Raw genomic sequence first — 14,722 nt, 5'->3', positions numbered from 1 at the left:
TCTTGCTCACTGTTAATGTTTCAGTCATTAAGATTCAATCAATGAAAGTCGAAGTTATGCAACTCAACGATCGTTTCTTTTCGAAATAACCTGTATCCGTGTATAGTAATTGGGTGCATACTATCGTAGTGACATTCAAATTCATAGCAAAACTCAGGTATTACTTTACTCATTACCTCAAGTAAAGTATAGGATTCGAAAGTGTTTTGCTATGTATATTACCCTATGGACATTTTATGACATATTCTACTGTAATTCAAAGGTAGTGTAAATAGGCACAAAATAAAGAGACCGAAAAAAACAAAAAAGTTGAAGTAATGCACACACACCTACTGATTCTTTTGCCATTGAGATATATAAAGACCCCAATCATCAACAATGGTATGTTTTTGATACAAATTACACATAACTATCCATATACTAACTCCACTTAGTCCTTGAGAATAATTCCCTCCGATTCAAGAGAATCCGAAGTTTCATCTACCCACTTCAATGTCCCTTCCACAAATGCTCCTTCATTATCAGAAACATTACATACCCAATCAGGACCAATAAATATATCATCCAAAATCAACAACCTTCATCCATTACAATCTAGAGTAAACAACTGGGAACAAACTCAACAGGATACTAGATTCGAAACTTACAGACGTATATTTGGTGCAGGTGAACCGATCAAAAGAACAATGGAGTTGTCAATTGTTGAAAATACTGATTTCAAACCACAAGTATTGGGAGGCAGTGATCCAATGCATAAGGATATGTTGTTGGGAAAAGATGCTAGTTTGGATTGGGAAGATGTTTATCCAAATGGATTGAATCAAAACGGAAGCAATGTAATGGATATGCATGGCGAGATGGAAAAGAGATTAGGTCTTTAAATAGAGTATCTTATGGATTAGAATTTACATTGTAAGTTTCATAAACTTTTCCATGTAGTTCCTTATAGACGAAATCACTTTCTAGAACTATTCCTTTTCTTTGGTTTCAAGCTAGTACTCCATCCATCTTCATCAACAGTTTGGACCTTGTCAGCACTGGAAATAATGGCAGCCGACCAGCTGGTGAAGTCCTTAGCAGCTTCTCCTCCCAATGCGTGATCGACCTTGGCTTTTCTTTTGGTGAACTCTTGTGCAAATCTTCTTCCATCCATTGTAGTACTTGATGCGTAAATGGTTTCTGAAATCAATGATTGAGTATCAGGAGAATTGCAAGGCATTGTGATAAACATTTCCAATAGATCATTTTTTGACACTGATGGGTAAAGATTAGTCATTTGCGATCTAGCCCAAACTAAGAATTCTTCTCTGACAGCTTGCAAATTGACGGTTGAAGTATTTGTCTTTGCGGCAGATACACTACGTAATAATTGTGGTGTGATCTTGGACGCTGGTACTCCGGTGGGTGTGCTTGAGACAGTTGGCTTCTTTGTTGATTGCTTTTTGGTAGATGTCACGGTAGTCCATGCTGTGGTGTCCTCTTTGGGAACCGCGTTAGCTAAAGCACTGGCGAATGATACACTAGGCGCAAAGCTGGAAGCAGCTGTGGAAGTTGTTTCCGATAATTGAGCGGCTTGTGCTTGTGCTGCAGCGGCAGCAGCTTTAGCCTTAGCCTTGGCAAGTTCAGCTTCCTCTTTTTGAATCTCAGCCAAAGATTTGACAACTGGAATTGAATCTGAAGCAACACTCCATGTAGGGGGTAATTGTGCCTTTTTCTTCTCTTGTTCAATTGCAGCTGCTTTCTCGGTTGCGGCACTAGCTGCCCATGCCTTTTGAGCTTGGTCAGCTTTTAATTTGCTTTGTAATTTCTTTTGCTGTTCAGATTTTTCAGATTCAACCTTTTGAATTTCCTTCAATGACAAACCTGGCTTCTTTACATCTTCAGGTTTTGATTTGGATGCCCATGGTGCGAGAGCCTGTGGTTTTGCAGGTTTCAAATCAACAGTTCTTGTGGGCGGAGCTGTAATCTCTTCTTCTTCTGGCTTCGACTCAACCTTTTTCTCTTTCTTCAACTCCTCGGCTTTCTTTATAGGGGATGATGGAGCTGGTTTCAATACAGGTTCGGCAAGTGAGGTACTAGGGGGTTCATTATCATCTTGCAAAATATCTGTGACCACCGAGCTCATGACCAAGCTATCATTTGCATCTTCTTCGTTACCAGTTAAGGAATCACTTCTCACCTCTGAATAATTACCCGCATTGTGATTAGTGCTTGCGGTTGATGTGAAAGGAGAATTGATTCGAGAAACTGATTGTCCAAGACCAGTACTTGAAACCCACGGTGAAACTGGTGCTGGTTGACTCATTGGCGTATTTCCAACTACGCTGTGGTTACTCAATCCAAAAGCACCAGCGTTGGAACCGGTTGCAGAAGCTGGACCTGAAACTTGTCCAACAAGAGGCGTGCCAGTATCAATTCCCCAACCACTACTGTTTCTAGAAAGCAATGGTTTTTGTTGGTGCTGAATTTGTTGCTGTAACAAAGATGGCATAGAAGGCAAATTGAAATTTTGTTCAAAATTATCATGCGCCGATGGTGTGGCTACCTGGGAGTCGAAATTATCAATTACTGCAAAGCCAGAACCACTTGGAAAGCCCGTGTTCAAGCTGCTCAAGTTCCCCATAGGCAGGTTGAGATTTGCCGAAAAGGACTCATTTGCAGGCGAATTGATAAAGTCTCCAGCAAACTTGGACTGAGGTAAAGTCGATGATGGCAACCGAATGGAATTGTGTAATGACTGTCTATTCAATCCAAAATCACTTTCATTCTTCGTCAAGTCCGGCAAAGGTACTTTGAAAGGCTGAACATAGTTTTGCACGGCATCGCATAAACTCTTCAACGGTCTAAATTCTTGTTCCTCTTTCCTTCTTATTCTCAAATCAAGATCCAAATATCCACCGGTGAACCACTCTTGCATCATATCACCATTGAATGGTCCCTGTTCATTTCCAGAAGGGTCAATGTAAAGCCATTCGAGTTTGTCCGATGAAACCAATGATTTGGGTTGGGCAAGTCCAGGGGGGAGATCCGTAGCCAACGTTGAATTCACAGAGCTAGTATTCCCAAAATTTCCCTGGAAGCTAGATGTTCTTTCAAGACTGAACGGGTCTACTGACAAAGGAATCTGGCTTGATTTTCCATTCACTCGATCAGACAAGTCCAACTTATTCAATGACTCGACAACGTTATTACCTCCAGTCATCGCACGCTGGCCCGAATCCCCTTTATTGAACTCTCTGCCTATTCCAACATCTTGTAGACCAAAATTATCTTGATGAGCATCACCAATGACGCTTTGCTGTTGAACAGGGTTGTTCTTCTGGTATTGCTCTTGCAACGTCAAATGATAAATAAGCTCTGGCTTCGAGACTTTATAATTTTCATTCCCATCTGTCTTGACTTCAGAGCTCATGATCTTGTCCCGGTTATCATACCATACTTGAAAAACCTCATCCATGGTATAGGGCTTGCCATTCTTGTTCTCCTGGATATTTTTAATCAGACTACCGTTTCCACAATGGTTATGGTGGCTGTTATTCAGGTGGCCATTATAAAGGCTGTTATTATAACCATTGAAAGGATGCTTTCCGGAATTGCTGTTGTTGTTTGAACCAACGTACGATGAGGTGGATTCATCTAAATTTTCATTTACTGGATGATCGTGTGCCCTGCGTGATCTAGAAAACATTTTTTTTATTAAAATCGATTGATGTTGATATGCGTCACTTGTACTATTTGACTAATGCTAAAACAAATTGATAATTCGTTTTGAATGTGTTGTAGTAATAACTGAGTATTCAAGTAGATGATTTACTTTGAAATTTTTTTACTGTAAGAATTTTTTCAATGTCAACTACGCTACCGTTTCTCAACTGAGAATGGCAAACCTTACACAATCATAATAGCTACTATTCTAACACGTCAACTCCCATCATTTGATCTTATAGTTTACTTTTAAGAAGGTTTTATGACATTTTATGACAGATTCTGAAAGCCAACTATAACTATCTTTTATTTGTTATACAAGATATATATATATATAAGATAAAAGAAGACAGATTTATTCATTTTTCCATAGGATGAATTGACTTAGCAAATGAAGCTCTGTTTTGAATGGATATATCTTATATGGCTGCTATTAGTGACACCAGTAACATTCGCTTTGAAGCCTCCTCATTTGGATGAATTTTATGATCCTCCAAAAGAATATCATGGGACGCGTTTGGGAGAAATACTAAAAGTTAGACAACCACCAGGTTCAATTCGTTCTTACCTTGCACCGGTCAATGCTATCTCATGGCAACTTCTTATTAGGTCTGAAGACTCTTTTGGTAATCCCAATTCAATTTCTGCCACCATATTAGAGTCCCAAGACTCAGATTCCACTAAAATATTAGCATATCAAGCTTTTGAAAACTCCGCTACCGGTGATTGTCGACCCTCATATGCGATTCTTTCTGGGTCGTTTGAAACTTCCCAAATTCAAGCAGAGCTTGCATTTATCTCAATGGCGTTGTCGAAAGGGTGGTTTGTATTAATACCTGATTATGAAGGGCCTCACCTGTCATTTCCGGCAGCAAAAATATCAGCCTTTTCAGTAATGAACGCCATGAGAGCTGCCAGGACATTCATCAATAAAGACGCTCACTTTGCCATGTTGGGATATTCTGGTGGTGCCTTGGCATCAGCTTGGACTGCAATCCTCCACCCTCAATATGCACCAGAATTGAAAATCGTCGGAGCTGCAATGGGAGGCACTATAACCAACATTAGTGCCTTGGTTGAAACTGTGGATGGGGGTCCATATGCTGGCCTAGTGGTGAATATATTAAATGGGTTGGGAAATGAGTATCCTAGGTTTAAATATGCAATTCACAGGTACGGGTTGAATTTAAGAAACTATTGTTTGATTTCAGCGGCAATCCACTACTTTGGCTCCAAATTCAACGTTGACGTTTACAAAAACTTCTTGCAAAATGGAATCATAAGGTACTATTTTAACAAAAATAGCCTTTTGGGTAAGCCAGCGCCAAAGATGCCAGTCTTCATATACCACTCTGTGCTCAATGAAATGTCACCAATCAATGAAGTGCATAAATTGGTTAATCAATGGTGTGCACAAGGTGCAAAGTTGGAATTTTCCGAAGATTTAAGTTACAATCATATGGTGGAAGCATTCACTGGTATACCTGCAGCATTAACATGGTTGGAAAATAGATTTGAATTGAGAGAAACTCCAAGCAAATGTGTCTGGGAAAAGCGGATTTCAAACTTAATGTATCCCGGTAGTTCAACTTTAATCAAAGAGCATTTAAAGTATTCTATATCGCAAGTTTTATCCAAAATCAATTTTTTTTCATAAATAAAAGCGGATTCGTTCATTCAAAATTCACTTAAAGTGTTCCTCACCAAGTCTAAGTCCTCCTCGGGGATCAATATAATACCGGACTTTGCCATTGACAAATATCCAATTTCAAGCACATTTCCCCCTCGTATAATCAATTCATTAGCTAACCCAGCCACTATACCTGTACAGTTTAGAGGAAGCTTTGATAAGTCCACTGCAATAGGCACTAGCACATCTTGAGTCGAACCAATAGTGCTTGTTGATTTGTACCCGTATTTGGATCTCAATTTGTGTGATTTTGGTAGTATCAAACTTAGCTCGTTTGAAAATGTCCTAGTAATTGCAAAATATGAGGGTTGTGAGGTGGTTGCTAGCGATATCAATTTTATCGTTTTCAATATGCAATATTTTATTTCGCCTGGTCTGGCTCCTGTAAGTAGTAGCTTATGCTTTTCGTGAATCTGAGGGTGAATGTCTTCTTTTGCTAACAACTCAAACGTCTTTTTATGCAGTTCCGACAAAACGAGTTCCTCTTTTTCGCCTACATCATAAGTTGATATGTAACTATCTGATGATTCTGAAAAGATGAAATGTTCCAGGATCAAGATTTTTTCCACTCTTTTCTTCAAATTAGATGGGATGAGAACTATGTCGTTGAAATGAGAAGAAATGTAAAAAAGGGCAACGTTGTTTTCAGATAAAGGCTTTGTCAATTCCAAAATTCTGCGAGATTTGGCAAATCCTCCGTCTGAGTCAACTATCAAGCTCAAGTACTGTTGCGGTAGAATCTCCACGTCAGAATAGCCTAATTCTTGACACATCTTCAACGGTTGATCAAAAAATCTGTTCGATAGACCCGCGGAGCAAATAATGGTACATTCAGTTGGCGTCAATGCAACGTGAAAAAAGTCGTTTTCAGGTTCTTCTTTGTCATTATTGAGATAGTCGTTTGTGGGAGTTCGACGTGATTGTGGCTTGCTTGAATTATCTACTGACTTGCGTGTAGAGCCCTCAAAATCAGTATTCAACTTTCCAAATTGACTTCCTATATCATTTATATCTGTCCCCTTATCATCCTTATCGTCAGCATCGCTTTCTGAGCCATCTTCGCTAATTGTGAAAGAGTCGTGGTGCTTTTTTTCATCTCCGATTGAGTTATATAAAAGTTGTACAACTGAATTGGCAAAGATCCATAACTTTGACCTTGGAATGGATATTACTGACAAGTTGACGTCGTTGAAATGCACTTGAATACTCATGGCAGTCACGTTACTCCCAAAGATGTTCTCCTAGGGATTTTCAAAATTTCTGAAGTGGGGAGAGAGAATGAATCGCATATTCTGAAGGTTTTATTTTTTTTTCAATTTTTCAGGGGGTTTGAGTCATCTTTGACTCTTACTACTTAAGTATGTACCGACTATAAAATGTTTCATACAATTCTATTGCCTCTTTCTGTGACTCAATTGAACTTTCAACGTAGATTTCAACATTGTTTCTAAAATCATCGATCCTATTGAGTTCAAATTCTTCCAATTCCGCTTTTATAGTATCACTTATTTGCTCAAACTGTTTCTTCAAGTCGCCTTGTCTCTCTTTTAGCTTTTCAACCTCAAATGATCTCTCAGGCAGAAGTGGTTGCTTTTTTGATAGCTTGTCTATTTGCGATGTTAATGATGACAACAGTTGATAGATTTTTATTCTCGTTTGAAGGACGTAATTTATGGATTCAATGATGCGCAAGTACTCATCGATGGTAAACCCTATAGTCAACTGATCTGAAATGTTAAGTCTGTCCAAGTTATCTTTGATTTTGAACTCAACCTCGCTAAAAGCGTTGAGTAGATCTCCTGTTGCCTTACTGATTTCTAATGCTGATAACTCCTCCACTGTAATTGCTAATTCCTCAAGGATGTTGATCATATCTTGTCGCTGAGTCCCAATCAAGTCGATTGTTTTGGCAAATTGTTTCAAGTTGTACTCCAAATCGTCAAGATAGTTTTTCTTTTCCACAAAATACTGGTCAGGGTCGACAAATTTATTAGACATGGAAAACAATGAGCTCATAAACCCAGTGGAGGCTATAGCTGCACTAGCTGCAACATTTGCCGCAGATGAGGAGTTCGAGTTGGTTGTTTCTCCTTCGTGAATAGCTGAGTCCTCAAGTCCACCCTCGTTGAACCTTCCATCACCATCGTTAGTCAAAAAAGATATAAAATCTGGATCGTTAGCAAGGCCCCGTTTGTTGGCAATGTTACGTAGCATTTTTTCTAGAGCAAATCTTCTGTGTTCAATCAACTTTTCGTTAAATCTTCCAATTATACTTTGTTTTGAAGGAGGCGGGGGAATAATCCTTCCCGGGTGATTCCCTTGTAGTTGGTGATAGATCCATCTAAAGTCTCTATATCTTCTTGTCACTTCTGTGGTGTTAATGTTAGGAAAGTTCTGAGACTCGGGGTTTTTATTTTTGGTCCTGATTGTGTATACAATATGTGCAGTAGTTATGTCGCCCACTTTCGTCGGATCACCCACTGTAATATCCAACTCATTTTCATCCTTATTGTGTGATGGCTGTTTCTTGGGCTGCTCACCGTCCCTGTTGTCATCCTTTTCATTATTGTTTACCTTCTCTTTCTTTTCATCTTCATGTACTGGCTCAACAACGGGTTCCTCTTCGATCTTTGTCGCACCACCTAAAGGCCCTAACGGGGCATCAGCTGATTCAAACTGAGATGAATTCAAATGTTGCACATTTGTTTTCGAGCTAAACTTTCGTGGTCTACCAGCTTTAAACTTCTTCACATTGAATGGTCTACTGGGTGACAATGTAGTCTCTTCACCCAGGGAAACAAGCTTAACGGGTGACTCCCTATCGTGAAACAATTCATCAGTTTTCCTTACATTCTTTGGTGTCCTTTTATTCAATTGCTCTGCCAAAAGATCGCTGTCTTCTGATCCATTCGTTAGTTCTGACAATAGTTGACTTTTCAATTCTTTCCTTTCTTCTGATTTAAGTTCATGTAATTGTTCCTGCTCTGAGTTGAAACTTGTAAAATTCTGTACCTCATCTGTGTTTTCGACATCACTTACTTCAGTCTGTGGCTTCTTATCTTCAAAAGGGTTGGCAAATGGGTCGTCGATTGAGTATGATTGAAATTCATTGGCTAGGGGCGTAATTGATTGACCAAATGCGGTTGAAGATGTTTGCATACCATCGCCAAATCCGCTCGATTGTTCGTCGGTATTTGGCTTATTGGAATCAAATTCATCATCCCAAACTGATTTAGTTAAATCCTCATCCATGTTCTATTGTTGCAAAAGGTGTACCAAGAGTCTAGTATGAGTTTTTTGTTGTGGGTGTCCTTTTTTTCTCAACACAATCCAAGAAAATGCAACCATCGGTAAAGCTAGTGGTAGGTTGAAAATACAACTCTCGGCACCAATTAATTTGCTATGTTTATCGGATATTCTTAGGGCATAGGTAGTGGAGGTTACAAAACCCGTATAATCTCAAGGATTTACAGTTATTACAGTAGTATGAACAAAATACAACAGGTTTGCTTTCAATCCAAGAGACCGGGTGATACGCATACAAGATCAATCAACACTGTTGAGAGGGTCTATATTTGTCCAAATTCTTAGTACACTAGGGCAATAATAAAGCTCTACGATTGCCGTCTTCGGTTATTGTCACGTCAATCCAACACAGACAGATGCATGTTCACGCTAGAAATAGCGTAGCTATAGCAAACGTTGTGAGTCTTGAATTTATATCAGGCGAGGCGTTTTTCAACTGGATGCTCCAGCTGCGGCTTTTGTACTTGAACCTGCATGGCATGCTTGCAATGACTGTATCCAAATCTGGTGCTGTTTTCAACCGATTCCATGAGAGTGAATATTTGGAACTTACTCAAGCAAAAGGATCTTGAAATTGAGTAGAAGTGATGAGAAATTACTCATACGGCATCTTTATGTGAGCATTAACATGTCAACACTATTTCTTTCTCGGGGCTTTCTTCGTCCTCATATTTTGCATGCTTCAACTCATTATCACAGGTATACACATATTGGGAGCACCGCAAAAACAAAATGTAGCGAGTACATGTGATGGCAAGGGATATGCCTTTTTGAGTAGCGCAGCGTTGCAGCTTTCTTTTAAGAGAATATATAAAGGATACAATATTTGGTTGCAAAAGCTCTTGATCACAAATGGGTAATCAAAGATGTATATTTTGCAGTTCATAACCCTTGTATCATTAATAGTATACGTCGAGTCTGCCACTAGACAGTTGAATTTGTTCACCAAAGTTAAGGGTGATTTTCCACTTAAGGAAAAATTTGACAACAAGCCTATTTTCTTCCAAACCGATCCACTGGGGCATTACTATCTTGAAGTGGCAACTGACAACTCGGGTCTTGCAAAACGAGAAGTGTTTAGTGTCTATATATACGACGAAGAAGAGCAAGCCATTTACAAACAAATTACCGATAACTTGAGGGCAAATTTAACTGCTGAGGATGAAGTTTTACAAATGACATTTCTCAAGCCATTGGTTACCCGATTGGTTGAATTGAAGAGTGACTTGTTGGATAAGCTATTGTCCTTTAAGGAAATTGCTGGATTATTCATTACAGAAAATGTACCCTTACCTCTGGGTCAACAGTCTGCTTATGTCGTTACAGCCACTGGATATAAGAAAATTGGGGATCAAAAAATTCCAATTGATATTGTTGCAAGAGAAGTAAGATGAAACTGAAGCCATTTACTTTCTTGTTCTTTGTTTATTTTGTATAGTTCAGTCACTAGTCTAATGTCTGCGTGTTTCGTGCAAACTATCTCCATTTAAGCTTTTGTAACGGTACATTCGCTAAAAAGAATTGTCCCGGGATAACAAGGAAAGAGACAATAGAATATGTATCCCAATAAGGAAATAAGTGCGGCTGTATTTCCGACTCTCCATAGTTTTTTTCGGCCTATCAAATTGCAGTATTTTGTAATCCATGTTTGAAGCAGTATCCAATAGGGAATGTCTACACCAAAAGAAGATGCAAAGCTGTAATTTTCAACAGAATGTTAAAGGTTGGACATTTTTGAGAACAACAACTACTTCTTCATCCCAATTGCTATGAATGAATTTGACTAATTTTAGTTTTGTTAGTCCTAATCTGTCTAACCCATTTTACTCCAGACAAAATTTTTTTTATATAAACACCTCTCACTCATTATAAATTTTCCAACTTCTAGAAAAAGGTTTCCTTTCATAACACACCAACAGAAACGGACCTAAGACGAGGAAACGACTGTAATTTTGTTCTAGTTTCATTCACAAATTCTAGTCATATTTTGATTCCAACCGTGTCAAAATACCTTTCCCATTTTCCATTAATTCCTCGGTCTGAATCAAACTGGTTATTTTACTCCCACTATTTATTCCAAAAGCATATATCCCTTCATTTCACACCATGTTGAGATCATTACGTTCAAAATCATTGTCGTTGACGAGATTTTTCTCCAACAGCTCAATTAGGTCACAGGTACAAGGTGCTAATGTTAAAGGTTCCGACTTTAATGCCGCCAAATATATGGGCCAAAAATACCACGTCGTTGACCACGAATACGACTGTGTGGTTGTTGGTGCTGGTGGTGCCGGTTTGAGAGCTGCTTTCGGTCTTGCTGAAGCTGGTTACAAAACTGCATGTGTGTCGAAATTGTTCCCAACAAGGTCGCATACTGTTGCCGCACAAGGTGGTATTAATGCTGCCCTTGGTAACATGCACCCTGATGACTGGCACTGGCATTTCTACGATACTGTTAAGGGTTCAGATTGGTTAGGTGATCAAGACGCTATTCATTATATGACTAAAGAAGCACCTGCTTCTATCTATGAATTGGAACGTTATGGTGTCCCATTTTCAAGAAATGAAGAAGGAAGAATCTATCAAAGAGCTTTTGGTGGTCAATCTAAAGAATACGGTAAAGGTGGTCAAGCTTACAGGACTTGTGCTGTTGCTGACAGAACTGGACATGCTTTGTTGCACACCTTGTACGGTCAATCATTGAACCATGATTGTCACTTCTTTATTGAATTCTTTGCCATGGACTTGATGATGCAAGATGGTGCTTGTATTGGTATTGTTGCTTACAACGAAGAAGATGGTACTTTGCACAGATTTTTTGCCAACAGAACTGTTATTGCCACTGGTGGTTACGGTAGAGCTTACTTCTCATGTACTTCTGCCCACACATGTACCGGTGATGGTTATGCTATGGTTTCTAGAGCCGGTTTGCCTTTGGAAGATTTGGAATTCGTTCAATTCCACCCATCGGGTATTTACGGTTCCGGTTGTCTTATTACTGAAGGTGCTAGAGGTGAAGGTGGTTTCTTGGTTAATTCTGAAGGTGAAAGATTTATGGAACGTTATGCTCCACACGCCAAGGACTTGGCTTCAAGGGATGTTGTTTCCAGAGCCATTACTATGGAAATCAATGAAGGTAGAGGTGTTGGACCAGAAAAGGATCACATGTACTTGCAATTGTCTCACATTCCAGCCGCTGTTTTGAAGGAAAGATTACCAGGTATTTCGGAAACTGCCCACATTTTCGCTGGTGTTGATGTCACCAAAGAACCAATTCCAATCTTGCCAACTGTTCACTACAATATGGGTGGTATTCCAACTAACTGGCAAGGTGAAGTTTTGAAAAAGAACGACCAAGGTGAAGATGAAGTTGTCCCAGGTTTGATGGCTTGTGGTGAAGCTGCTTGTGCTTCGGTCCATGGTGCCAACAGATTGGGTGCTAACTCCTTGTTGGATTTGGTTGTTTTCGGTAGAGCTGTTTCTCACACCATTGCCGGTAACTTGAAACCAGGTGAGCCAATCAAACCACACAGTAAAGACATTGGTTATGATTCTATCAATAACTTTGACAGAATAAGAAATGCTGATGGTACTAAGACCACTGCTGATATTAGATTGAATATGCAAAAGACTATGCAAAAGGGATGTGCTGTTTTCAGAACTCAAGAAACCTTGGATGACTGTGTTGAAAAGATCAATGCTATTGATAAAGATTTTGAACATGTCAAGACTACTGACCGTTCTATGATTTGGAACAGTGATTTGGTTGAAACTTTGGAATTACAAAACTTGTTGACTTGTGCTACTCAAACTGCTGCTTCAGCTGCCGCTAGAAAAGAATCTAGAGGTGCCCACGCTAGAGATGATTACCCAGAGAGAGATGATAAAGAATGGAGAAAACACACATTGTCATACCAAGATGCATGGGGATCACCAGTACGTTTAGATTATAGACATGTTGTCAAGCACACTTTGGATGACAATGACTGTAAACCAGTTCCACCAGCCAAACGTGTTTATTAGATTGGACAATTTATTTAGGAAACTTTATACATACCTTTAGGAATATGTTGTATGTAGTAGTCACATGTTAATATAAAAATATAAAGTAGATCGGGGTCATAGGTGTAGTATTTTTTGCATCATTCGATTTTGATTTGGCAAGGTCATTGCATGTAAGGGAGTTCCGGATTTAAAAATTTGGTCGCAATTATTATGAACAATTTTTATTTCCGAATGTAGTAGCAAACATAAGAAAACGAACAATAGAAAAGATCAATTCCGAATATGTTTCTCATGCATTCCAATAGAAACTTTAGTTTAGTTCTTACCTATATAACCCTTTTAACGTTGAAATTAGTATAAATAGATGTCGATATTGACTTTTTTCTTTAAACCATTCTCCTTTTCAAATTTTAGCTAGCTCATTGAAAGTTGTTTCAACATTAGTTATCTAATCAATTACTGTGTTAGAAACAGTGCTAAATACTTAATACCATCTATACCAAAATATACACAAGTTTATACCACTGTCAATTACTTCTCCACTTTTCATAATCGAGTTCACACAAAAATGAGTAAAGACGAAACGATTTCCTACTGTAATGCCGAATTGGGTCCATTACCAACCACTGCTCCAAAAGTATCTGACAACATCACTGACCTTTTCTCCTTCAAAGGTAAAGTGGTCTCAGTTACTGGCTCTTCAGGAGGGATTGGCTGGGCTGTCGCAGAAGGTTTTGCCCAAGCTGGTGCAGATGTTGCCATTTGGTATCATTCTCACAATGCTGATGAAAAGGCAAAATATCTTGCAGAAAAATATGGCGTCAAGTCAATTGCTTATGGATGTAACATTGGTATTGCTGAAGAAGTACAAAAGACTGTTAAGCAAATCGAATCCGATTTTGGTAAAATCGATGTATTTGTTGCTAACGCTGGTGTTGCGTGGACTGAAGGGCCAGAGATTGATGTTGAAGATCTAAGCAAGTGGAACAAGATTATTGATACTGACTTAAACAGTGTTTTCTATTGTGCTCATGCCATTGGTCCAATTTTCAGAAAACAAGGTAAAGGTTCATTGGTTTTGACTGGATCCATGTCAGCAACAATTGTCAACATTCCACAATTACAAGCAGCTTATAATGTTGCAAAAGCTGGAGTTAAACATTTGGCTAAATCATTAGCTGTTGAATGGGCACCATTTGCTAGAGTAAATGCAGTTTCTCCAGGATATATTGCCACTGACATTTCTGATTTTGTTGACAAAGATATGAAGGCTAAATGGTGGCAATTGACACCATTAGGAAGAGAAGGACATCCAAAGGAATTAGTTGGTGCTTACTTGTACTTGGCTTCAGATGCTGCCACTTACACAACAGGTTGTGATTTGGCTGTTGATGGGGGTTACACTGTGCCATAGATTATATATAGTATAGAATAGAGTCTTGTTTAAAGATACTGTTAGCTATGATGTCATTGCTAGTTTTTGTGTTGCGAAAATACTGGCCATATGCAGTTCTCCAAATGAATGACTGTACGCTCTAAATATGACTGAATATGTCAAGAGGAACGGTAAAATCTTTAGAGCGGGTCCAAGTTCTTAATTCTACGAACAAAATATTTTGCTCCACCCCTCTTTCATTAACATTCTTCCGAGATGTCGGAGATTTCGACTTTTGGGTGTGTAATTATATTTTGTGTTACTTTGGGAACCATTCAATAATTATACCGAAGTTGCTCCCCCTAATTGTTCTCAAACTCGATCAGACAAACATAGTCAACCGAATATATATATAGCAATAATTGACTTTCATATTTGGGGAACCGTTTCGAAAATTTTGAAATCGCAATCCAGTTTCGAAATAACTTTTCATTCAAAAATTTCAAATTATGAGTGATATCAAATCTTACTGTAACGAAGAATTAGGTCCATTGCCAACAAAAGCTCCAGGCTTGGCTAAGAATGTGCTTGAGCTATTCTCACTTAAAGGTAAGGTTGCATCGGTAACTGGCTCATCTGGT

General features: G+C 38.8%; 8 protein-coding genes across 8 annotated transcripts; 5 read left to right on the top strand and 3 right to left on the bottom strand. All coding sequences in view use genetic code 12, as the record gives it.

Annotated features, from left to right (window-relative positions):
- Positions 1-378: 378 nt before the first annotated feature.
- CORT_0B01400 (Ump1 protein) lies at positions 379-881 on the top strand (the record flags this gene model as incomplete). Its single annotated transcript, XM_003867249.1, has 2 exons — positions 379-381; positions 435-881. The coding sequence occupies 2 exons, from the start codon at positions 379-381 to the stop codon at positions 879-881; spliced, it is 450 nt and encodes a 149-aa protein (XP_003867297.1).
- Positions 882-955: 74 nt separating this feature from the next.
- On the bottom strand, positions 956-3,688 carry CORT_0B01390 (hypothetical protein; the record flags this gene model as incomplete). Its single annotated transcript, XM_003867248.1, has 1 exon — positions 956-3,688. The coding sequence occupies one exon, from the start codon at positions 3,686-3,688 to the stop codon at positions 956-958; it is 2,733 nt and encodes a 910-aa protein (XP_003867296.1).
- A 408-nt stretch (positions 3,689-4,096) lies between these two features.
- CORT_0B01380 (Lip7 protein) lies at positions 4,097-5,362 on the top strand (the record flags this gene model as incomplete). The annotated part of the gene is made up of 1 exon (XM_003867247.1): positions 4,097-5,362. The coding sequence occupies one exon, from the start codon at positions 4,097-4,099 to the stop codon at positions 5,360-5,362; it is 1,266 nt and encodes a 421-aa protein (XP_003867295.1).
- Positions 5,363-5,382: 20 nt separating this feature from the next.
- Positions 5,383-6,606, bottom strand: CORT_0B01370 (hypothetical protein; the record flags this gene model as incomplete). The annotated part of the gene is made up of 1 exon (XM_003867246.1): positions 5,383-6,606. The coding sequence occupies one exon, from the start codon at positions 6,604-6,606 to the stop codon at positions 5,383-5,385; it is 1,224 nt and encodes a 407-aa protein (XP_003867294.1).
- A 139-nt stretch (positions 6,607-6,745) lies between these two features.
- CORT_0B01360 (Vps5 protein) lies at positions 6,746-8,647 on the bottom strand (the record flags this gene model as incomplete). Its single annotated transcript, XM_003867245.1, has 1 exon — positions 6,746-8,647. The coding sequence occupies one exon, from the start codon at positions 8,645-8,647 to the stop codon at positions 6,746-6,748; it is 1,902 nt and encodes a 633-aa protein (XP_003867293.1).
- Positions 8,648-9,567: 920 nt separating this feature from the next.
- On the top strand, positions 9,568-10,095 carry CORT_0B01350 (hypothetical protein; the record flags this gene model as incomplete). Its single annotated transcript, XM_003867244.1, has 1 exon — positions 9,568-10,095. One exon carries the CDS (start codon positions 9,568-9,570, stop codon positions 10,093-10,095), a length of 528 nt encoding a protein of 175 aa, XP_003867292.1.
- Positions 10,096-10,807: 712 nt separating this feature from the next.
- CORT_0B01340 (Sdh12 succinate dehydrogenase) lies at positions 10,808-12,724 on the top strand (the record flags this gene model as incomplete). The annotated part of the gene is made up of 1 exon (XM_003867243.1): positions 10,808-12,724. One exon carries the CDS (start codon positions 10,808-10,810, stop codon positions 12,722-12,724), a length of 1,917 nt encoding a protein of 638 aa, XP_003867291.1.
- Positions 12,725-13,274: 550 nt separating this feature from the next.
- Positions 13,275-14,120, top strand: CORT_0B01330 (Sou2 protein; the record flags this gene model as incomplete). The annotated part of the gene is made up of 1 exon (XM_003867242.1): positions 13,275-14,120. The coding sequence occupies one exon, from the start codon at positions 13,275-13,277 to the stop codon at positions 14,118-14,120; it is 846 nt and encodes a 281-aa protein (XP_003867290.1).
- Positions 14,121-14,722: the final 602 nt, after the last annotated feature.

Source organism: Candida orthopsilosis (genome assembly GCF_000315875.1).
Source record: "Candida orthopsilosis Co 90-125, chromosome 2 draft sequence".
In the NCBI taxonomy this organism is placed as follows: Eukaryota; Fungi; Ascomycota; class Pichiomycetes; order Serinales; family Debaryomycetaceae; genus Lodderomyces; species Lodderomyces orthopsilosis.
This window is presented reverse-complemented; position numbering and strand designations above follow the sequence as displayed.